The sequence below is a fragment of the Haliaeetus albicilla genome, chromosome 3 (genome assembly GCF_947461875.1).
Source record: "Haliaeetus albicilla chromosome 3, bHalAlb1.1, whole genome shotgun sequence".
Lineage (NCBI taxonomy): Eukaryota > Metazoa > Chordata > Aves > Accipitriformes > Accipitridae > Haliaeetus > Haliaeetus albicilla.
The window spans coordinates 76,959,398-76,974,440 of record NC_091485.1 but is presented as its reverse complement, the minus strand read 5'-3'; the positions used below and the strand labels follow the sequence as shown (position 1 = coordinate 76,974,440).

Genomic DNA, 15,043 nt, shown 5'->3' with positions numbered 1-15,043 from the left:
GGTTGTTCTGGGGCAGGGAGCAAACTCCAAAGCACTGACAGTGCCGTTGGGTAGGTCAGGACCGGGGTCTCGGCCCTGACAAAATCCCGGAGGGATGTACATGCCTGGGGCCAACACGGGAGGATGGCTGGGCTGCAGCTTCCCCCCCGCCCAGGGCCAATCCCCAGCAGTGGGATCCACGTCCCCCCGACAGCCCCACAGTGAGGAGAAAGGAGCAAATTCCTCCCAGACAGAGTTTCTTAACGGTGTGGAAGCAGCCCAGTAGCCACGGGCCCCCTCCTTCCCCTCCGCTCGCCTCCCACCCACCCACTTGGGCTGCACGGCTGCCTCCCGTGTCGTTAACACATCGCCTCCGGCGAGCTGCGTCCTCCAAGCGAGCGCGGGGGAGTCTGGAGCCCCGGAGCGAGGGACTGCCGTCACTCAGCCTCACGTCTGGAAGTTGTTCTTGGATGGGCCCTGGGCATTCCTAGACGCACATTCCTGGCAGCTGGAGAGCCTCGTAGGAAAGATTCTTCTCTTGAAAATATCCGGTCCACGTGGAGGAGAAAGGGGACGGGGCAAGCTCAACCCTCCCGTCCCCCCCCATCCCAGAGACCACAGCGGCGTGCCTGGGTACTTGGTGGGGTGCTGGGGATCCCGGGTCGGCGGCAGGAGGACGCCTCACGTGCCCCCCCGCCCCGAGGTGACCACAGTCAAGAGTCCAGCAGTGCTGGAGAGGGCTCTGCAACCCCAGCACCCCTTCCCATAGGAGCGGGGTCCTCGAGGGGTCCGGCACGAGCACCGGGCACCCTCTGCGGGGAGGGAAGCTCCGCAGAGCCTGGGGTCAAGGTGCCTGCGGGAAAGGCACCCCAAGCACCCCACGCTCTGCAGGGCTGTTAGCTGGGGGGGGCAGGTCCCGAAGACGGGGAGAGGCAGGTTTCAAAGGGGGGGACCACGAAAGCCCAGCTGCACCACGGCCCAGCGCCTCGGTCCAGGGAGCGGGACGAGGCAGGCAGCCACCGCAGGCAGCACCTCCCCTGCAGCGGAGCCGTGGCGTCATTGCAGGCAGCCAGGCCAAGCTTCCAGGTAATAAAGCCGTGGCAGAGGATGGATCGCAACGGGGAATTTCAGACTCCTCGGCCGTGGCTCCGCAGCCTCCCTGGGAGAAGGCGCCTACACCAGGCTCTGCTGACCTGCCAGGACTGGGAAGACGATGCCCAAAGCGGGACATCATGGCAGGTCTCTGGGAAGCCAGGAGAGCCACAAAGCCAGGGGTCGGGACGCTGCGATCTCCAGCGCCAAATGCCTCTGCTTATTTAAGAGCGGTGCTTTCTGAGTCAGTGCCAGGTCTGGTGCTCTGGCCTGACCCAGGGCTGAGCGTCACCTGCAGACAGGACCGCTCTGCATCCCGGTCCAGAGCCAGAGGAGCTGGGCCGCAGGGAGACGGACGTGCTTCCCACCAGGAAGGACAGCGCAGGGAAAGTGCCTGGGGATTGCACTTGGATAGAAGGTGCTAGAGAAAAGCAAGATCATTAGCGGAGCTAAACGAAAGCAGATGCCTACAGGAGCCTGGGTTTCCAAAGCACACATGGTGAGCGCCCAGCACTGTGGAAGGAGATGACAGTGGCTTGGATTTCAGAAGCTGCTGAGACTGTTGATTAACTGTGGTAGCACACTGCAAAGGTGCAAAACACTGGCTCGGAGTGACAACACCCCATGCGGAGCTCCTGCTGGGGACCGCGCTCGGGGGGATGCTCTGCGCACCGTCGAAACGGAGAGAAACCCGAGACTTCACAGCAAATGGCAGTTGCCATTTCTGGCCAAGCTAAAACGCTCCTTATCGACGCACCACACAAACTAAGCGCGATCGAAGGCCGTGACGCAGCTTTACCAGCGGAGCACGGGGGTCTTACCCGGCTGCCCCCGGGGGCTGCGTGCAGGCAGGGCCGGAGCTGCCGCTGTTGGGGATTGCCAGTCCCCGCCGTCACCAAAAGCAGCCGGTGTCCCTCCCGCTGGCAAGGGGAGAGCAGTCCGTGGGGCTCAGCCCTGCGGACCCCCTTGCAGCCCCCCGCCAGGCTGCGTGTTTGCAGTCGCCCTGCGAGGGGATGCCGCTGCCCTGGGGGTCCACCGAGCAGGGCTGGGAGGCAGGAGCTCTGCCGGGCTGGGAGATGTACCTGGGATTGGGGGAAGAGCCGGCCTTCTCCAGGCACCGATGCTCTCCTCGTGCGAAGGCAGAGCGTGCAGCTGAAGGCGGCACGCTCCCACTGTCCCAACTCCTATTTGACGAGGTTACGGGGCCAGGGTAAGGCAGCCCAGAGCTGAGGCGATTCCCTGCCTGCTCCGGCGCTCGGTTCCCTGGACCCATCCTGGTTGTGGGGTCCCAGCCCTTAGGGACAGCTCTGTGACCCAGGGTGCTATGGGGATTCCCACGTGCCTGGCCACAGAGGAGGAGGCTGATGGCCTTCACCGGGGACGAAGCTCCCTGCCTGCTCTCTGCCTCTGCAGCAAGGGACCGGCTGGGCCGGCAAGCTCCGGAACGTCCTTGCAGCACCTCCGTGGCTCCAGGCCCAGGACTGATGCCATGAAATCAAGCAGCCCTGGGGCTGCACTGAGCCTGCCTGCCTGGGGCTGCCACCGAGCCAAGAGTTTTGCAGAGCAAAGCCAGGGCTGGGGCGCAGGGCTCTCTCCACGAGCCTCTTAAGCTCACTTGCAGAACACAGAAATGCCTTGGTTTCCTTCGGTCCCGGGTCTGGGCACAGAGAGTCAGGACTGCCCCGCTGAAGCGGCAGCTGCTGGGGGTCCATGGGGACCCCTGCTCAACCCCCCCAAGCCCTCTGTCCCCAGAGGACTCTGCTGGACGTGCCTGTGTGGGCACGATGAGCTGGTGCGGGAAGGGGAGCCGGGGGTAATTTGGGGCAGCTTCCAAAGTCGACCCTGCCAGCAGGTGCTGGTTTCTGCAGGCTCAGCAAGGCCGGCGCGGTTACGGGGACAGGTTACGGGGACGGGTTAGGTTATGGGGACAGGTTATGGGGACAGGAGCGGGGTCCGCACCCGCACACGCCTATCAGGCTGACAGAGACACAAATGCCGTTCTTGATACCTGGGGAGGAAATTAAAGCAAATTAAAGCAGCAGGCGTGCAACCAGGCAGGAGCTTCGGCGGAGGCGTGCTGGCGGGCAGCTCCTCAAGGGTTAATTCCTGCCTCTCTGCCCCATTAGCAGCAGCAGCAGCAGCAGCAGTAGGATGGATTTGGTCATGCTGCGGGAAGGGGAGGGAGCGCTCTCGGGGGCTCTCCGTGCGGGGACTAATCCTGAGCAGGAGCCTGTCTTCCCAGCCCCGGCCTGGGGGGGTGACGCAGCCCCGTCCCCAACTCTGTCCCAGGCGCAAGCTGCCCGTGAACCCCACAGGCGTGGGGTTGGGGGACCCTCCCTCCCACCCCGGCCTGCGGGGTCCTTTGGGAGCCCCCACGGACCCCGCTGCCGGTGCCCACCCAGGTGACGGGCCGGGATGCCGCGGGAGTCCCCGTGTGCCCGCCATGTGCCGGGTTGGCAGCCGAAGCCCGCAGCTGGCAGACGAACGGCAGCAAGTGCTTCGCCCCCGTGTCCTCGCCAGCCCCTTCCCCACTCCAGGCCACGGGCAGGACCCCCGGCCGAGCCCTGAAGGGTTAAGTCCCCAGTGGGGATGGAGGGTGAGCTCAGGTAGGCGTGAGCCTGTTGGGCTCCCACATCCAGAGCCGGAGCAGGAGCCGGAGGAGGGGCCTGGCTGACCATCGCCGCCGCTATAAAACTCCGCTCCTGCCACACTCGGCGTCTTAAGATGCACATGTGTGGGGAGAGGAAAGAGGCAGCCCTGCCTGCGAGCAGCCCTTAACCCCTTCTGCACAGAGAGAACCGGCGGGGAGCCGGGGAGGGGGACCCCCAGCCGCGACACCTCCCAGCCGGAGCTCGCCCCGGGGAGGGCGAGCCGAAGCGGGGCTCCCCGGACCCCAGCCGAGGAAGCAGCATGAGCGCCTGGAGCTGAGGCCGCCCGCAGCAGGAGGAGGTCGGCTAGAAGGCGGCGGTCCCCAGGCGGCTTTCCCCGGCGTCCCCTCGCCGCCCAACATGTCCTTTGCCATGCTGCGCTCGGCCCCCAGCCGGTACCTGTACCCCGAGATCAGCATGTTGTCCGAGGACGAGGAGAACGGCAGCGAGAGCTCCGGCTCGGACGAGAAGCCCTACCACTTGGACGCCGACGGCTACGGCATCAAGGCCGGCAAGCGCAGGAGCGGCAAGAAACCCAACCGGATCAACAGGGAGCCCCGGCAGCGTCACACGGCCAACGCGCGGGAGCGTGACCGCACCAACAGCGTCAACACCGCCTTCACCGCCCTCCGCACGCTCATCCCCACCGAGCCGGCCGACAGAAAGCTCTCCAAGATCGAGACCTTGAGACTGGCCTCCAGCTACATCTCCCACCTGGGGAACGTGCTGCTGGTGGGGGAGGCGTGCGGGGACGGGCAGCCCTGCCACACCACCCCTGCCTTCTACCACCACGGCGGCGGCAGCCCCCCCGCCCGCGACACCGAGAACTCCCAGCCCAAACAGATCTGCACTTTCTGCCTCAGCAACCAGAGGAAGCTGGTAAGTGGCCGCTCGCGCCGTCCCCGCGGGGCTTTCGGCTGGAAGGGGGCCGCGCCGGCCACAGTCGGGGGACCCCCAGGTGTCCCCGGCCACGATCGTGTGAGGAGGGGGTTTGGGAGCGCCGGGACGCTGGCTGCGGCTCTGCTGCCGTCGGTGCGAGCCGAGGGGGAGATGGGACGGCCGGGAGAGCCGAAGCAGCTCCGGTGGGAGCTGCGTCAACACGAGCCGGAGAGCGCGCCAGACCCCGCCGGCGAGCCCAAAACCCAGGCGTGGAAAACACGGCGCTTCCCTTTAGCACGTCCAGATTTGCTGCCCAAAGCCCCCAGCAGCTGCCTCCAAATCTCGCATGCGTTCACTGAAAGGCAAAGGGACGGGAGAAGGGGAAACCCTACGAGGGTGAGAAATGGATTTTAGGAGCTGGGAATCAGAGGCGCGGGGAAAGTAAAGAGTCTGGAAAGAGTCTGCATCTCGCCTCCGGCAGAGTGCAGCCAGCAAACGGCGAGGTGAGAGCGATCGGCAGAGCCGGCTCTGCGCACCCAGCCATGGGCCTGGTGTCCTGAGGAGCTGTGCCGGGACAGGGATTTGGGGGGGGAAGCCGAGGCCGACACCACAGCACGTAGGAGCCCCTCAAGCGTCCCGGAGGATCGCGGGGACCAGCAGCTCTGCCCCACGAGCATTCGGGAAGCGGGACGGCTGTCCCAGCTTGCCAAAGGCACCAGCGGGTCTCTTACCACCCAGCAGGAGCCGTAACGTCCCGGCCAGCCCAGTTCACCCGGTGTTCCCCCCTCCTGGCTCTCGACCCCGTGTCTTTAGGGGAACGCTCTCCTCCCGGTGTCCCAGCAGGCAGCACCGCTCTGTGCCTGCCTCGCACCGGCACCGGCACTGGCCAACGCCTGGCACCGGCACTGGCCAACGCCTGGCACCGGCACTGGCCAACGCCTGCCACGCAGGCCCACAGCTCCGGTGGGATTGACGCCACTGCCCAGGGAGGGCAAGGGGGCAGGTGGAGCAGGACACGAGCCCGGCAGCTAGACTGTAAAAATCCAACTTCAGCAGCAGCTCTGCCGAGGCTCCGGGGGCCGTTTGCACGTTTGCCTGTCCCTGCAGACGCTCTCCGGCGGTGCAGTGAAATCAAAGCCCCCCTCAAGCTGCTGGGGGTGCCATGCAGGGCGCAGCGGCACGGTTGCAGGGCTGCAGCCTTTCTCAGGGCTCTCCTGACGTATGGCACAGGTCTTGCCACGCACGCACAGAGCCGCGGGGGAGCGGGGGCACTGGGAGGAGGTGGCTGTCCAGAGCATGGAGCCTTGCTCAAGAAGGCTGTGGCTGGGTTTTAAAATCCTGTTGGTCGCCCTCACGGCGCAGATGGTCTCGGGCAGGGTAGGGGTAAAGGGGAGCGCAAGGGGAGCGGACGCAGAGGCGTCGGGGTGGCAGCCGGAGCCGTGCATGCACGCTCCACCGTTTGAACCCGTTTAACCCCAATGAGTAATGCCCTGAAGAGGGAGAAGTCTTTGTTAAGGATTCAAGGCTCATTAAGCATGAAGCAGTGGCGGTAAAACCAGTCACGAGCAAACTCTGACAGCTTGAGTATTCCAGAGCAGGAAAACCCCAAACCCTGTTAATCCCCCTTGCACGTCCTTTCCAATTCACTAGAGAAGGAGACAGAGCTGGGAGCAGGAGGCAGGAGGGAACAACGTCAGGAGCCTTTGCATCTGCTGGGATTTGCACTGCTAAACCTTAGGTCATCAAAGACGGATACGTGGAGCTCTTTCCGCTTGGGCAGCGGAGACCAAGTGCCTGCCCTGTCCCTGGCTTTCAGGAGCACAAGTGTCAAACTCTTCTCAGTGGGTGAGGGATGCAGACCACCGGCTGCAAAGTGCCCTCGTGCACCAGCAAACTGCTCCAGCCAGTACCACCCCAGTTTGAAAACAGAAGCTGCAGGTGGGGAAGCTCCTACAGGGCTGAACTGGAAAACTCTTCTGCCTTCCAGTTACCAGCCTATTCGGAGACCTCCTCTAACAGCTTCAAAGATCCAGCATTCTCCCTCTCTTTTTGCTGGTGTTGCCACTTTTGCATCAATTCCGATAAATTCCCATCACCGCTTTTGCATCAATTCTTATAAATACCCATCGCCACTTTTGCATCAATTCCGATAAATACCCATCGCTACTTTTGCATCAATTCCGATAAATTCCCATTGCCACTTTTGCATCAGTTCCTGGCACAGGCTCCTGTGTGGGACCAAACCCCAGGACAGGCAGCTCAGTGCCAAGGCGCATGGAAAGGATAAGCAGTGCAGGAGTCCTGGGCCAAGACGGGCCACCTCCCTTCCTGCAGCTTTTCTGGATAAGCCTCCCCGAGATTAGACCCTCAGCAGCTGTCAAAGGGGACGAGATACTTTGGTTTGGCTGAGAAATAAGCTAGTTCGGGTTCATGCTGGGAAGAGGGGACCAAACAGACAGTGCCTGAGCAGCGCACTTGGTCTGTGCTTGAGATTTTACGGCCAGATAACAACTCGATAGGTTTTATTGTGTGTTAAAGGAATAAAATAAACCATCTTTTATCAGGAAGGTATTTTGACAAATGGTGAGGAAATGAAAGCAATCTCCTCTGGAGTTGCAAACACAGCGCAGCTGGGATCTCACAGCCCGTTTGACGTCGGGTGGAAGGGACCCTGCCTTGGCTCTGGACAGCCAGATGGCCACCCTCCCGTTCAGGAGAAGCCAGCTCCGTGCGAGACCGCTCACCTCACCGAGCACCAAAGCTGACCCAGCGCCAACGCGCGTGGCAGCTCCAGCCCTTCGCCCCAGCGCTTCCAGGCTCGGGAGCCCAGCAAGCGACAGCACGCAGCTCCTCGGACGCCCTCTTCCCACTTACCCGTCCCACGAGGGAAGGAGGCAGAGCCACTTCTCCTCTCCCAAACACACACACAGAGCTTTGCTCCATGCTGAGCTTAGAGGGGAGCAGCTTGATCCTATCAGAATACAAACTGTCTTGCACCGCTGGGTGCTCAGGTCAAAACAGCCCATCCATCCCCGTCAGAAAGGTCTGCTTTTTCGCCATGGCTTTTTGCTTACAGGTAATGGTCATTTCAACCAATGCGACCTTGCGGTGCGTGATTCTGTCTGTCTCCGGCTTTCTAGGCTTTGCCAAAGAAAGGGTGACCTCATGAGGGATCTCCTTCACGGAGCCTCCAAGCGAGCCCCTGCACCGTGTGCCCCTCCGTCACCAGTTCTGCCCGTCCATTTTGTGCCAGACGTGCCGCGCAGTTCCCCACCCCGAGAGCCGGCCAGCCCGCGCCAGGAGGTACCATACCCCTGCCTGCAGGCGCCTGCTGCGGCCGGCTCTCTAAAACCTCCTCCTTCCCAAAAAACCCAAGACGCGCCATGCCTGCCCGGCTCCCAGCCCTTCTGCAGCCTCTGTCCGTGCCAGGCACACCGTCTCCATCCCAAGCCGTGGAAGGCTGCGCCCAACCCGTGATTCCGAAGGGGAAGCCGATGCCACGGCTCCCTTCGTTAAAAGCCCGACACGCTCTAGAGAGGCAGGAGATGGCACTGAAACCCCAGGAGACAGCGTGGGTGAAGGCCAGATGCCACCTCGTCCCCGGGCACCCTGGCTGGGAAGGCAGGAGCACCAGGGAAGTTGCGGGTGAGCATCTGCGGTCGCTGTGAGCAGGACCCGCTGCAGGGAGGGGAGAAACGGGATGGAAGGCATGAGCGGCTGTGCAGAGGCTCTCTCTAGTGAGAGAGGTCCCAGGACGGAGCTCGGGTGGGACGTTTGGGGTTGCCGGCTGCGGTGGGCACCCCAAGGGACAGCTGAGTAGGCAGCAAAGTTTCTGCCAACCCTTCCTAGCTGATCTTTCGCCTTGTCCCACTTTTGCTGGCCGAGCGGGACCCCGGCGGGCAAAGGGGCTTGCCCAGATTCGTGCTGCGTGACTCAGCCTTGCCTTGCACCCAGGCGTCCCGACGCCGCCTTATCCCAGGGACTTTCCCGTATCGGGCTGAAACCAACACCACGTCCCTGGAAAGATCCTTCTTTAAAAATGACTCATGTGTAGGTGTCTGCTGCCCGCCGGAGAAAGGCTGAGCTCGGCTAAAGGGGCTGCCAGTTCCTCCAGATCTAATCAAAAGGTTAAAAACCTGCATGGGGACAAGGCCTTGGACAATGCCCCAGTCAGGATATATGCAGGAGGGAGGTGGACACCATACTGGTAGGAATGTCGCACTTGCCACAGGCGCTGCAGGACAACGTGTGGGCGAGCAGCAGTGATGGTCAGGATGGTCCTCAGCATTGCTAGGGAGCAGGATCGTGCCATTCCCATAAGCGAGCGCTGGGAGAGGGGGCCGGACACCCCATCGCTGCCAGCCCATGGAGGGGCTTGTGCTTCTCCAGGTTTTTCTTTGCGGCCATTGCCTGTGCCGTCGTGCCCACCAGAACACATAGTGCTGACGGGGGGAAAGACCAGGGCATTTCTCCTCCAGTAACCAAATCGGCTGGGAGAGCTGCTGGGAACAGCCACAGCTCGGGGCAGCTCACGGACTGCCTGTGCTGGGGGGCGGACTGGGCTTGATCAAATGCCAAAAAGTCCAAATCCAAGCAAGGCCTCTTGCTTGAAACTGCTCCGGGGCTGAGGACCCTCGCCGCGTCCTCTGTGTGCCAACAGCCCTCACAAAGCGCTCGTCCCCACTGCCGGCGTCGTGTAGAGCTGTAAAGGGCCGAGGGGCAAGCGGGCTCGGGGACACGAGACGCAGGGGCAGAGGCGCGTGGGTCACCCCGAGCAGTCAGTGCCAGGATTGCTCACCAGTTAAAGCGACGAGGGACGAGTGTCCAGCATCGGCCGCTCCGTCTTCTAGACAGAGAAGACAGCGTGTTGTCAGCCGCAGCGGCACCGCCAGCCAGGTGACGTGTTAGAAAGGAGCAGCCAAACCTGGGACACGGCAAGGTTGTAAAACCAGGCCCCCTTCGTGGGGCAGGCGCTGCTCGGAGAGCCGAGGGAAGGTACGGAGGGGTATCCGTCGTGCGTCCCGTGCCGAGGAACCGGAGAGGTGCGGGCAGGGGAGGTCGGTGACCGCCAGCTTTGTGCAAGGGGCTGGAGCGGCTCCAGGTCCCACTGCCACCCCAGAGGGCAGAGCAGGCAGGCAGGGAGGGAAGACCCGGGTGCCGCAGGCTGGTCCATGCCTCGCCGTTCCCCCGAGGATGTAAGCTCCTCCAGAGGAATAGGTATGTGGAGGAGAGGGAGGAAGGTGATGGGCGTGCAGACCCCCAGCTCCTGAAGGACTCCTGCCCTGGCCACACATGGGGCAAGCGTGGCAGGAGCCCCACAGCAATTTTTTCCAGAGCATCTCCCAAACCACCTCTGGTCCCATGGAAAGGGAACGGAGAGGGGTTCTCAGCAGAGGTAAATGCACCAGGGCGTAGGGCTGGAGCAGAGCAATGAGAGGATGGGAGATTTTCCTGTGGCTAGGACAGGACCCTTGGGAAGGAGCGAGGTGGCCATGCAGGAGGGCAGGGGGCTGGGTGGGGGTTAGCCTGCCCTGCAGGGACCTGTGGGGCTTGGGGCTGGGGAGGAGCTCCGCCAGCGCAGCCGGTGTCACCGCACCGAGCAGGAGGGGACAAGGTGGGCAGTGGCCGAGTTCGGGAAGGCAGCGCTGGCATGCTGGATCCGGCTGAACCGCCACCGACGGCCCCCGCCGTAGGCACAGGAGAGCTCAGCCGCTGGCCGTTCACGCTTCATCCCTCGGGAGGGAGAACGCTGGCAAAGGTTTTTGAGGGCAGCCTCGACCGAGCGGGCTTGTGATTCAACACGAAGTGAGGAACCCGCAGCCTGCGTCAGGGGTAAGAGCGGCGGGGAGGAGTGGCAAGAGGAGGAGCGGGGTGGATGGATTTGGGCAGAACCAGCTGATCCCGTCACCCGCCGCTTGCCTGCACCCCCCGGGTTCGATTGCCGTCGTAGCAAAACTGCTGGCAGCCACCTCTCCCGCGGCGCGGAGTGCCACGCTGGACGCAGCCGAGGGCAAGCGCAGGACGGGCTGAGCCCAGCCGCGCACCGGGGGCTCTGCGCCGAGCGCGGGGAAAGCCGCCCTCGCTCCACTGTGGCTGGCAGTGCCGTGCCCTGACGGCTCTGCGGAGGCGACTGGAGCTGCAGGGCACCCAGAGCCATCCCGCTCCGGGCTCCAGCGCAGGTGTGGGTCAGGGTACCCCAGGGCAGCCCCAGGGCTCAGCCCCCACCAAGCCGAGCCCCCCTGCCCTCACCCCAGGCGCAGCACAGAGAACTGGGGAGCTCAGTGTCCTCATCACAACGGCCTTCCCCCCCAGCGCTCTCCAGGTCCCTTCTGCCATGACCCAGAGCTGGGTCACCCTGCCACCAAGCCTACGGGACGGCCAGGGCTTGGCGTTAGCCAGCGAGGACCGGAGCCTGGACCCGCCTGCGGGTTTGGTGCGAAAAGAGCCATAATTTGGGCACGAGGCGGCACGTCAGCGGGGAGTGCTGGGCTGGAGGGACAGCGACGGTGCCGGAGAGCGGAGGGCTCCGTGCGCACCCCCGAAATCCTTCTGCGAGCACAGAGCCACGAGCGGACGGCGAGCCGCCCGGAGCCACGGGCAGAGCCCAGGAGCTCAGCGCCTCGCCCCAGCGCCGTCCCCCCGCTCCCCCCCACAGTATCTACAAGATGGGACGGCTCCGCAGCCCTGTAATTTACTGTTCCTGCTGCACTTAATGGCAGCGGAAAGGCAAGGTGATAGGGGAAAAAATATGAGGCGGGATTTTCCGAATCCCCATTTCCTCTCCAGACAGCACAAGAACTCCTGGGGCCTGAACATCTGGGAAATTTAATTTTACCATTTCTGAGCTGAACTCCCCTTCCCCTCCCCTCCCCACCCCCGGTAACAAAGGAAGAGTCAGAGCAGGGGCCGCACGTGCAGCCGTGGGGGAGGCTGCACCGCCGCAAGCCCTGCGGACCAGCCCAGGGACGTGGCCTCGGCCGGGCCACGCTGGCAAGCCACGGGCCAGCAGAGGAGAGGTGGAAACGTCACCCAGCACCTGGGTCCCCGGGGCGGACAGACCTGCACCCAACCCCGTCCGACCCCAGCTGGGCCACGAATCCCATCAAACTGGAAACGAGAAGCACCGGCTCTGCCTGCGCACACCTGGCTGGGGCCGTGGTGGTGCTGGTGGTAACGGCGGTGCTGCTGGCGGTGGTATTAGTGATGGTGGTGCTGGTGGTGGCGGTGCTGGTGGTTGTGGCGGTGCTGGTGGTTGTGGCAGTGATGGTGCTGGTGGTGGTGGCAGTGGTGCTGGTGATGGTGTTAGCGGTGGTGGTGATGGTGTTAGTGGTGGCGGTGATGGTGGTGATGGTGTTAGTGGTGGCAGCGATGGTGCTGGTGGTGGTGGTAGTGACGGTGGTAGTGGTGGCAATGATGGTGGTGGGGGGGCTTTTCTGGTGCCCGGGGAGCAAAGCCCGATTCGCAGCCTGGCTGTCACCGAGGGGCTGGCCGAGAGGACCTTGCGATGGCACGGGAAGGTTTCCTGCAAGCCGCGGATGGCGACCAGATGGAGAGGGATGGATTCGTGTTTTCAAGGTTTCAGCAGAGCGCACAGAGGTCCTGACCGCAGGAACTCGGGCTGCAGGAGAGGGATCAGAGAGCCCCGAACCGGGCGCTGTTATCGGCAGTTTGGTCAGTGTAGAGGGTCTCTGACTGGGGAGAGGGCTCGGGAGGCAGGCGGTTGGATGAGTGACCGCAAAGGAGGACACGTGGGGGGCACGGCACAGTGGGGTGGACGTGCCAAGTGTCCTGGGGAGGAGCGCGGGTGGCAGAGGGCAGGCAGCGAGGGGAGTCCCCCGGCAGGGCCAGGGCAGGCACCTGCAGGAGCAGGGCTTTGGGGCAGACGCAGCTCCCACTCCCACTGACCGCTCCGGACCCCCAGAGAGACACGGAGGGATGACAACGACGCCTCGGGAAAGCTGCCCCGCGGCTCCTGAGAGCTGTCGGAGCGGAGCTGCCGCAGGACTCTCCTGCCAAGCACCGGCGCGGGGAGGAGCGAGAGGCTCCTGGGCTGGAGCCGGCATGCTGGCAAAACTCCCAGCCCCAGGTGTGTTTTTTTAACTTGGCCTTCTCCTTCTTCTCTGCAGAGTAAAGACCGAGACAGGAAGACGGCGATTCGGAGCTAGATGATCGTAGTTTTCAGGAAGGACAACAAGGAGGAGCAGAAGGAGGAAGGATGGAAAAGCCACACACACAAAACCACAGCCACGGACACTCCTGCCTTCACCCTGCTGCTGGGGAGAGCTGCACGGCGTCACCCCGGAGGACCTTACCCTGACCCGGACACACGCCTCGGGAGAGGCCAGGCGTCCTCCCGGCTCGGAGGGGTGACCGCAGACGGGAGGCGACCGCGGACGCGGGGGCGGCAGGACTTTGCAGGACCGCGCGCGGCGGCTCGGAGGAACGCTCTCGCCGCGCAGGGACGCTCCGCCACGGCGCAGGCGACGCAGCCGCTGCCCGGCGAGCCGAAGGGGCAGGGGACCTGCTCCGGGGGGCTCCTTGGAAGGGGAGTCCCTGCCCCAGTCTCTGCGGATGCCACGCACGGCGGCTCCCGGGGGGAGAGCTGGCGCTCGGACGTGCCCCATCGCAGGTCTGACTTGAGCAGCGCTGGTGAAACCGCTTACGGAAACACCCTGCTCTCCCCGTTCCCTTCCAGCTTTGAGCCACTCCGTCCCCTGAGTCCTGGGGTGCTGCATTTGTTGAGTTTAATCAATACATGCTGGTGTTTCATGTCATTGATATGATAATATAAAGCCTGAGCAATTTGTATAATTAAAAATGAATATGGTTCAGACTCACGGCGGGAGCTTCTTTCCTTCCAGAGCCCGCGACACCCCTCGCGCAAGAAACCTCTGGTTTCGCCCTCACTCGCGCTGCTTTAAACACCGGCCAGTCGGCAAGCGATTGAGCCACGGCTCGAGGTCCGCTCCCCCGGCGCTGGGCAAAGCCCCCCTACCCTCGGGACTGAGCCCCAGCGCAGGGTCCGGGAGGGGGGGGAACCCTTCCCGCAGGGTGGCCCGGGGCGAGCACCGACCCCCATGTGCCACGCTCAAACCCAGCTGGAGGACCAGGTAAAAAGCAGGGACTCGGTGAAAACCAGATGCTGCAGCTGAGCCGAGTTTCCTGGGGAAATAAATTACACACATACGCCACGGCATCGCAGCGCTTGCCGGCACTCCTCCAGGCAGCGCTCGCTCCGAAATTTCACCGGCCTCTGGCCGCAGGGCAATGAAATGCTCCTTCTTATGTCACCAAAACCGCGTCCCGAGGTTATAAAAAGCGTGAGACGGAGTAAAGGTCGAGCCCCGGCCGCCTCGAGCAGCAGGCGAGGGGCTGCTCGGCTGCCAGCAGGGCTGCCAGCCCCTCCTCGGTTCGGGAGCCCGACGGGGGTGAGCTCCGGTGCTGAACGGCCGCTGACACGTGTGGCCCCGGTGGGCCGCGGCTCTGAGCTCTGCCAGAGACGCCAGCACGCCAGAAACGCCCCACCAGCGGTACCCAGACCTCCTCTGCGGGACGCGGGCTGCAAAAGGGACCCGGGTTGCTCCGGCACCAAGAGTGGGGGGCTCCCCAGGGGATACCCAAGGGCACTCGCCCAGCTGGGCAGCGCATGCGTGCAGGAGGGCTGAGGGAGGACGCGGTGAGAAAGGGTCGGAGAGGAAAGAAGAGGAGGCAGCGGAGGGCATCGGGGCAGTGGGCTCCACGTGCTGCGGCAGGGGGAAGGAGGGCACAGCCAGCGCTCCTCCTCGCAAGCGTGGAGAAGAGCCCACAGTACGCCGGGAGCCAGCAGATCCCTTGCCAGCGCTGGCGAGGGACCCGCTGCGCAGAGGGACCCAGCCTCGATGGCTAAAATGTGCTGTGAAGCATCTCCGTGCTCGGCACAGCACGGAGACAGCCACTGCCCGGGGGAGCTGAGACAAGATGGGAAGGTCAAACAGGTGTCAGCCGGTGTCCCGAGCCCCCGGGAACCCCTGTGCCTTGTCCCCAGATATCCGTGGGACATCGTCTCTCAAAGAAGGGAACCGCCACGAGCCCCAGAGACCCCAGTGCCCTGGGCCCCAAGGCTGCTCCATGCTGGTCGCAGGCATTCCCCAAAGATAACCAAAACCAAAGGCTTTTGCGATTTGCCTGGGATGAATTACGCAGGCTGCGGGTGGGTCTCGGATGGGCTGGGGGCCATGGTCTGCAAGAGGGGAGCAACAGGACTCAGGGATGCTCCGCACTGGGAAGCCAGCGGGCTGGCCAGGCACGGCCGTGTCCACAGCTCCTCCTTCCAAACACACCAGTATAGCGGAGGTTGGGAAAAACGGACCTCGGCCACCGGCTGGGGTGGGACGACGTCCCCCAGCTGGGCTCAGCGCAGGCATCGGCTGTCCTGCCAGCCACGAGGCGTGCTAGCTCCCCGGCCG

At 63.8% G+C, this 15,043-nt stretch overlaps 3 protein-coding genes across 4 annotated transcripts in view; 1 reads left to right on the top strand and 2 right to left on the bottom strand.

Annotated features, from left to right (window-relative positions):
* BOP1 (BOP1 ribosomal biogenesis factor) overlaps positions 1-15,043 on the bottom strand; it is a 67,245-nt gene that overhangs the window by 10,270 nt on the left and 41,932 nt on the right. The window lies entirely within an intron of this gene.
* Positions 3,803-14,122, top strand: SCX (scleraxis bHLH transcription factor). The gene is made up of 2 exons (XM_069780297.1): positions 3,803-4,598; positions 12,725-14,122. The coding sequence occupies exons 1-2, from the start codon at positions 4,080-4,082 to the stop codon at positions 12,761-12,763; spliced, it is 558 nt and encodes a 185-aa protein (XP_069636398.1). The 5' UTR covers positions 3,803-4,079; the 3' UTR covers positions 12,764-14,122.
* Positions 6,680-12,710, bottom strand: OPRPN (opiorphin prepropeptide). Its single transcript, XM_069780291.1, has one exon. It carries the CDS (start codon positions 12,659-12,661, stop codon positions 11,624-11,626), a length of 1,038 nt encoding a protein of 345 aa, XP_069636392.1. The 5' UTR covers positions 12,662-12,710; the 3' UTR covers positions 6,680-11,623.

Coding starts and splice junctions, on each gene's coding strand:
- SCX (XM_069780297.1), top strand. CDS start 4,080: ATGTCCTTTGCCATGCTGCGCTCGGCCCCCAGCCGGTACCTGTACCCC. Junction 4,599..12,724: donor TCAGCAACCAGAGGAAGCTG/GTAAGTGGCCGC, acceptor TCTTCTCTGCAG/AGTAAAGACCGAGACAGGAA.
- OPRPN (XM_069780291.1), bottom strand. CDS start 12,661: ATGCCGGCTCCAGCCCAGGAGCCTCTCGCTCCTCCCCGCGCCGGTGCT.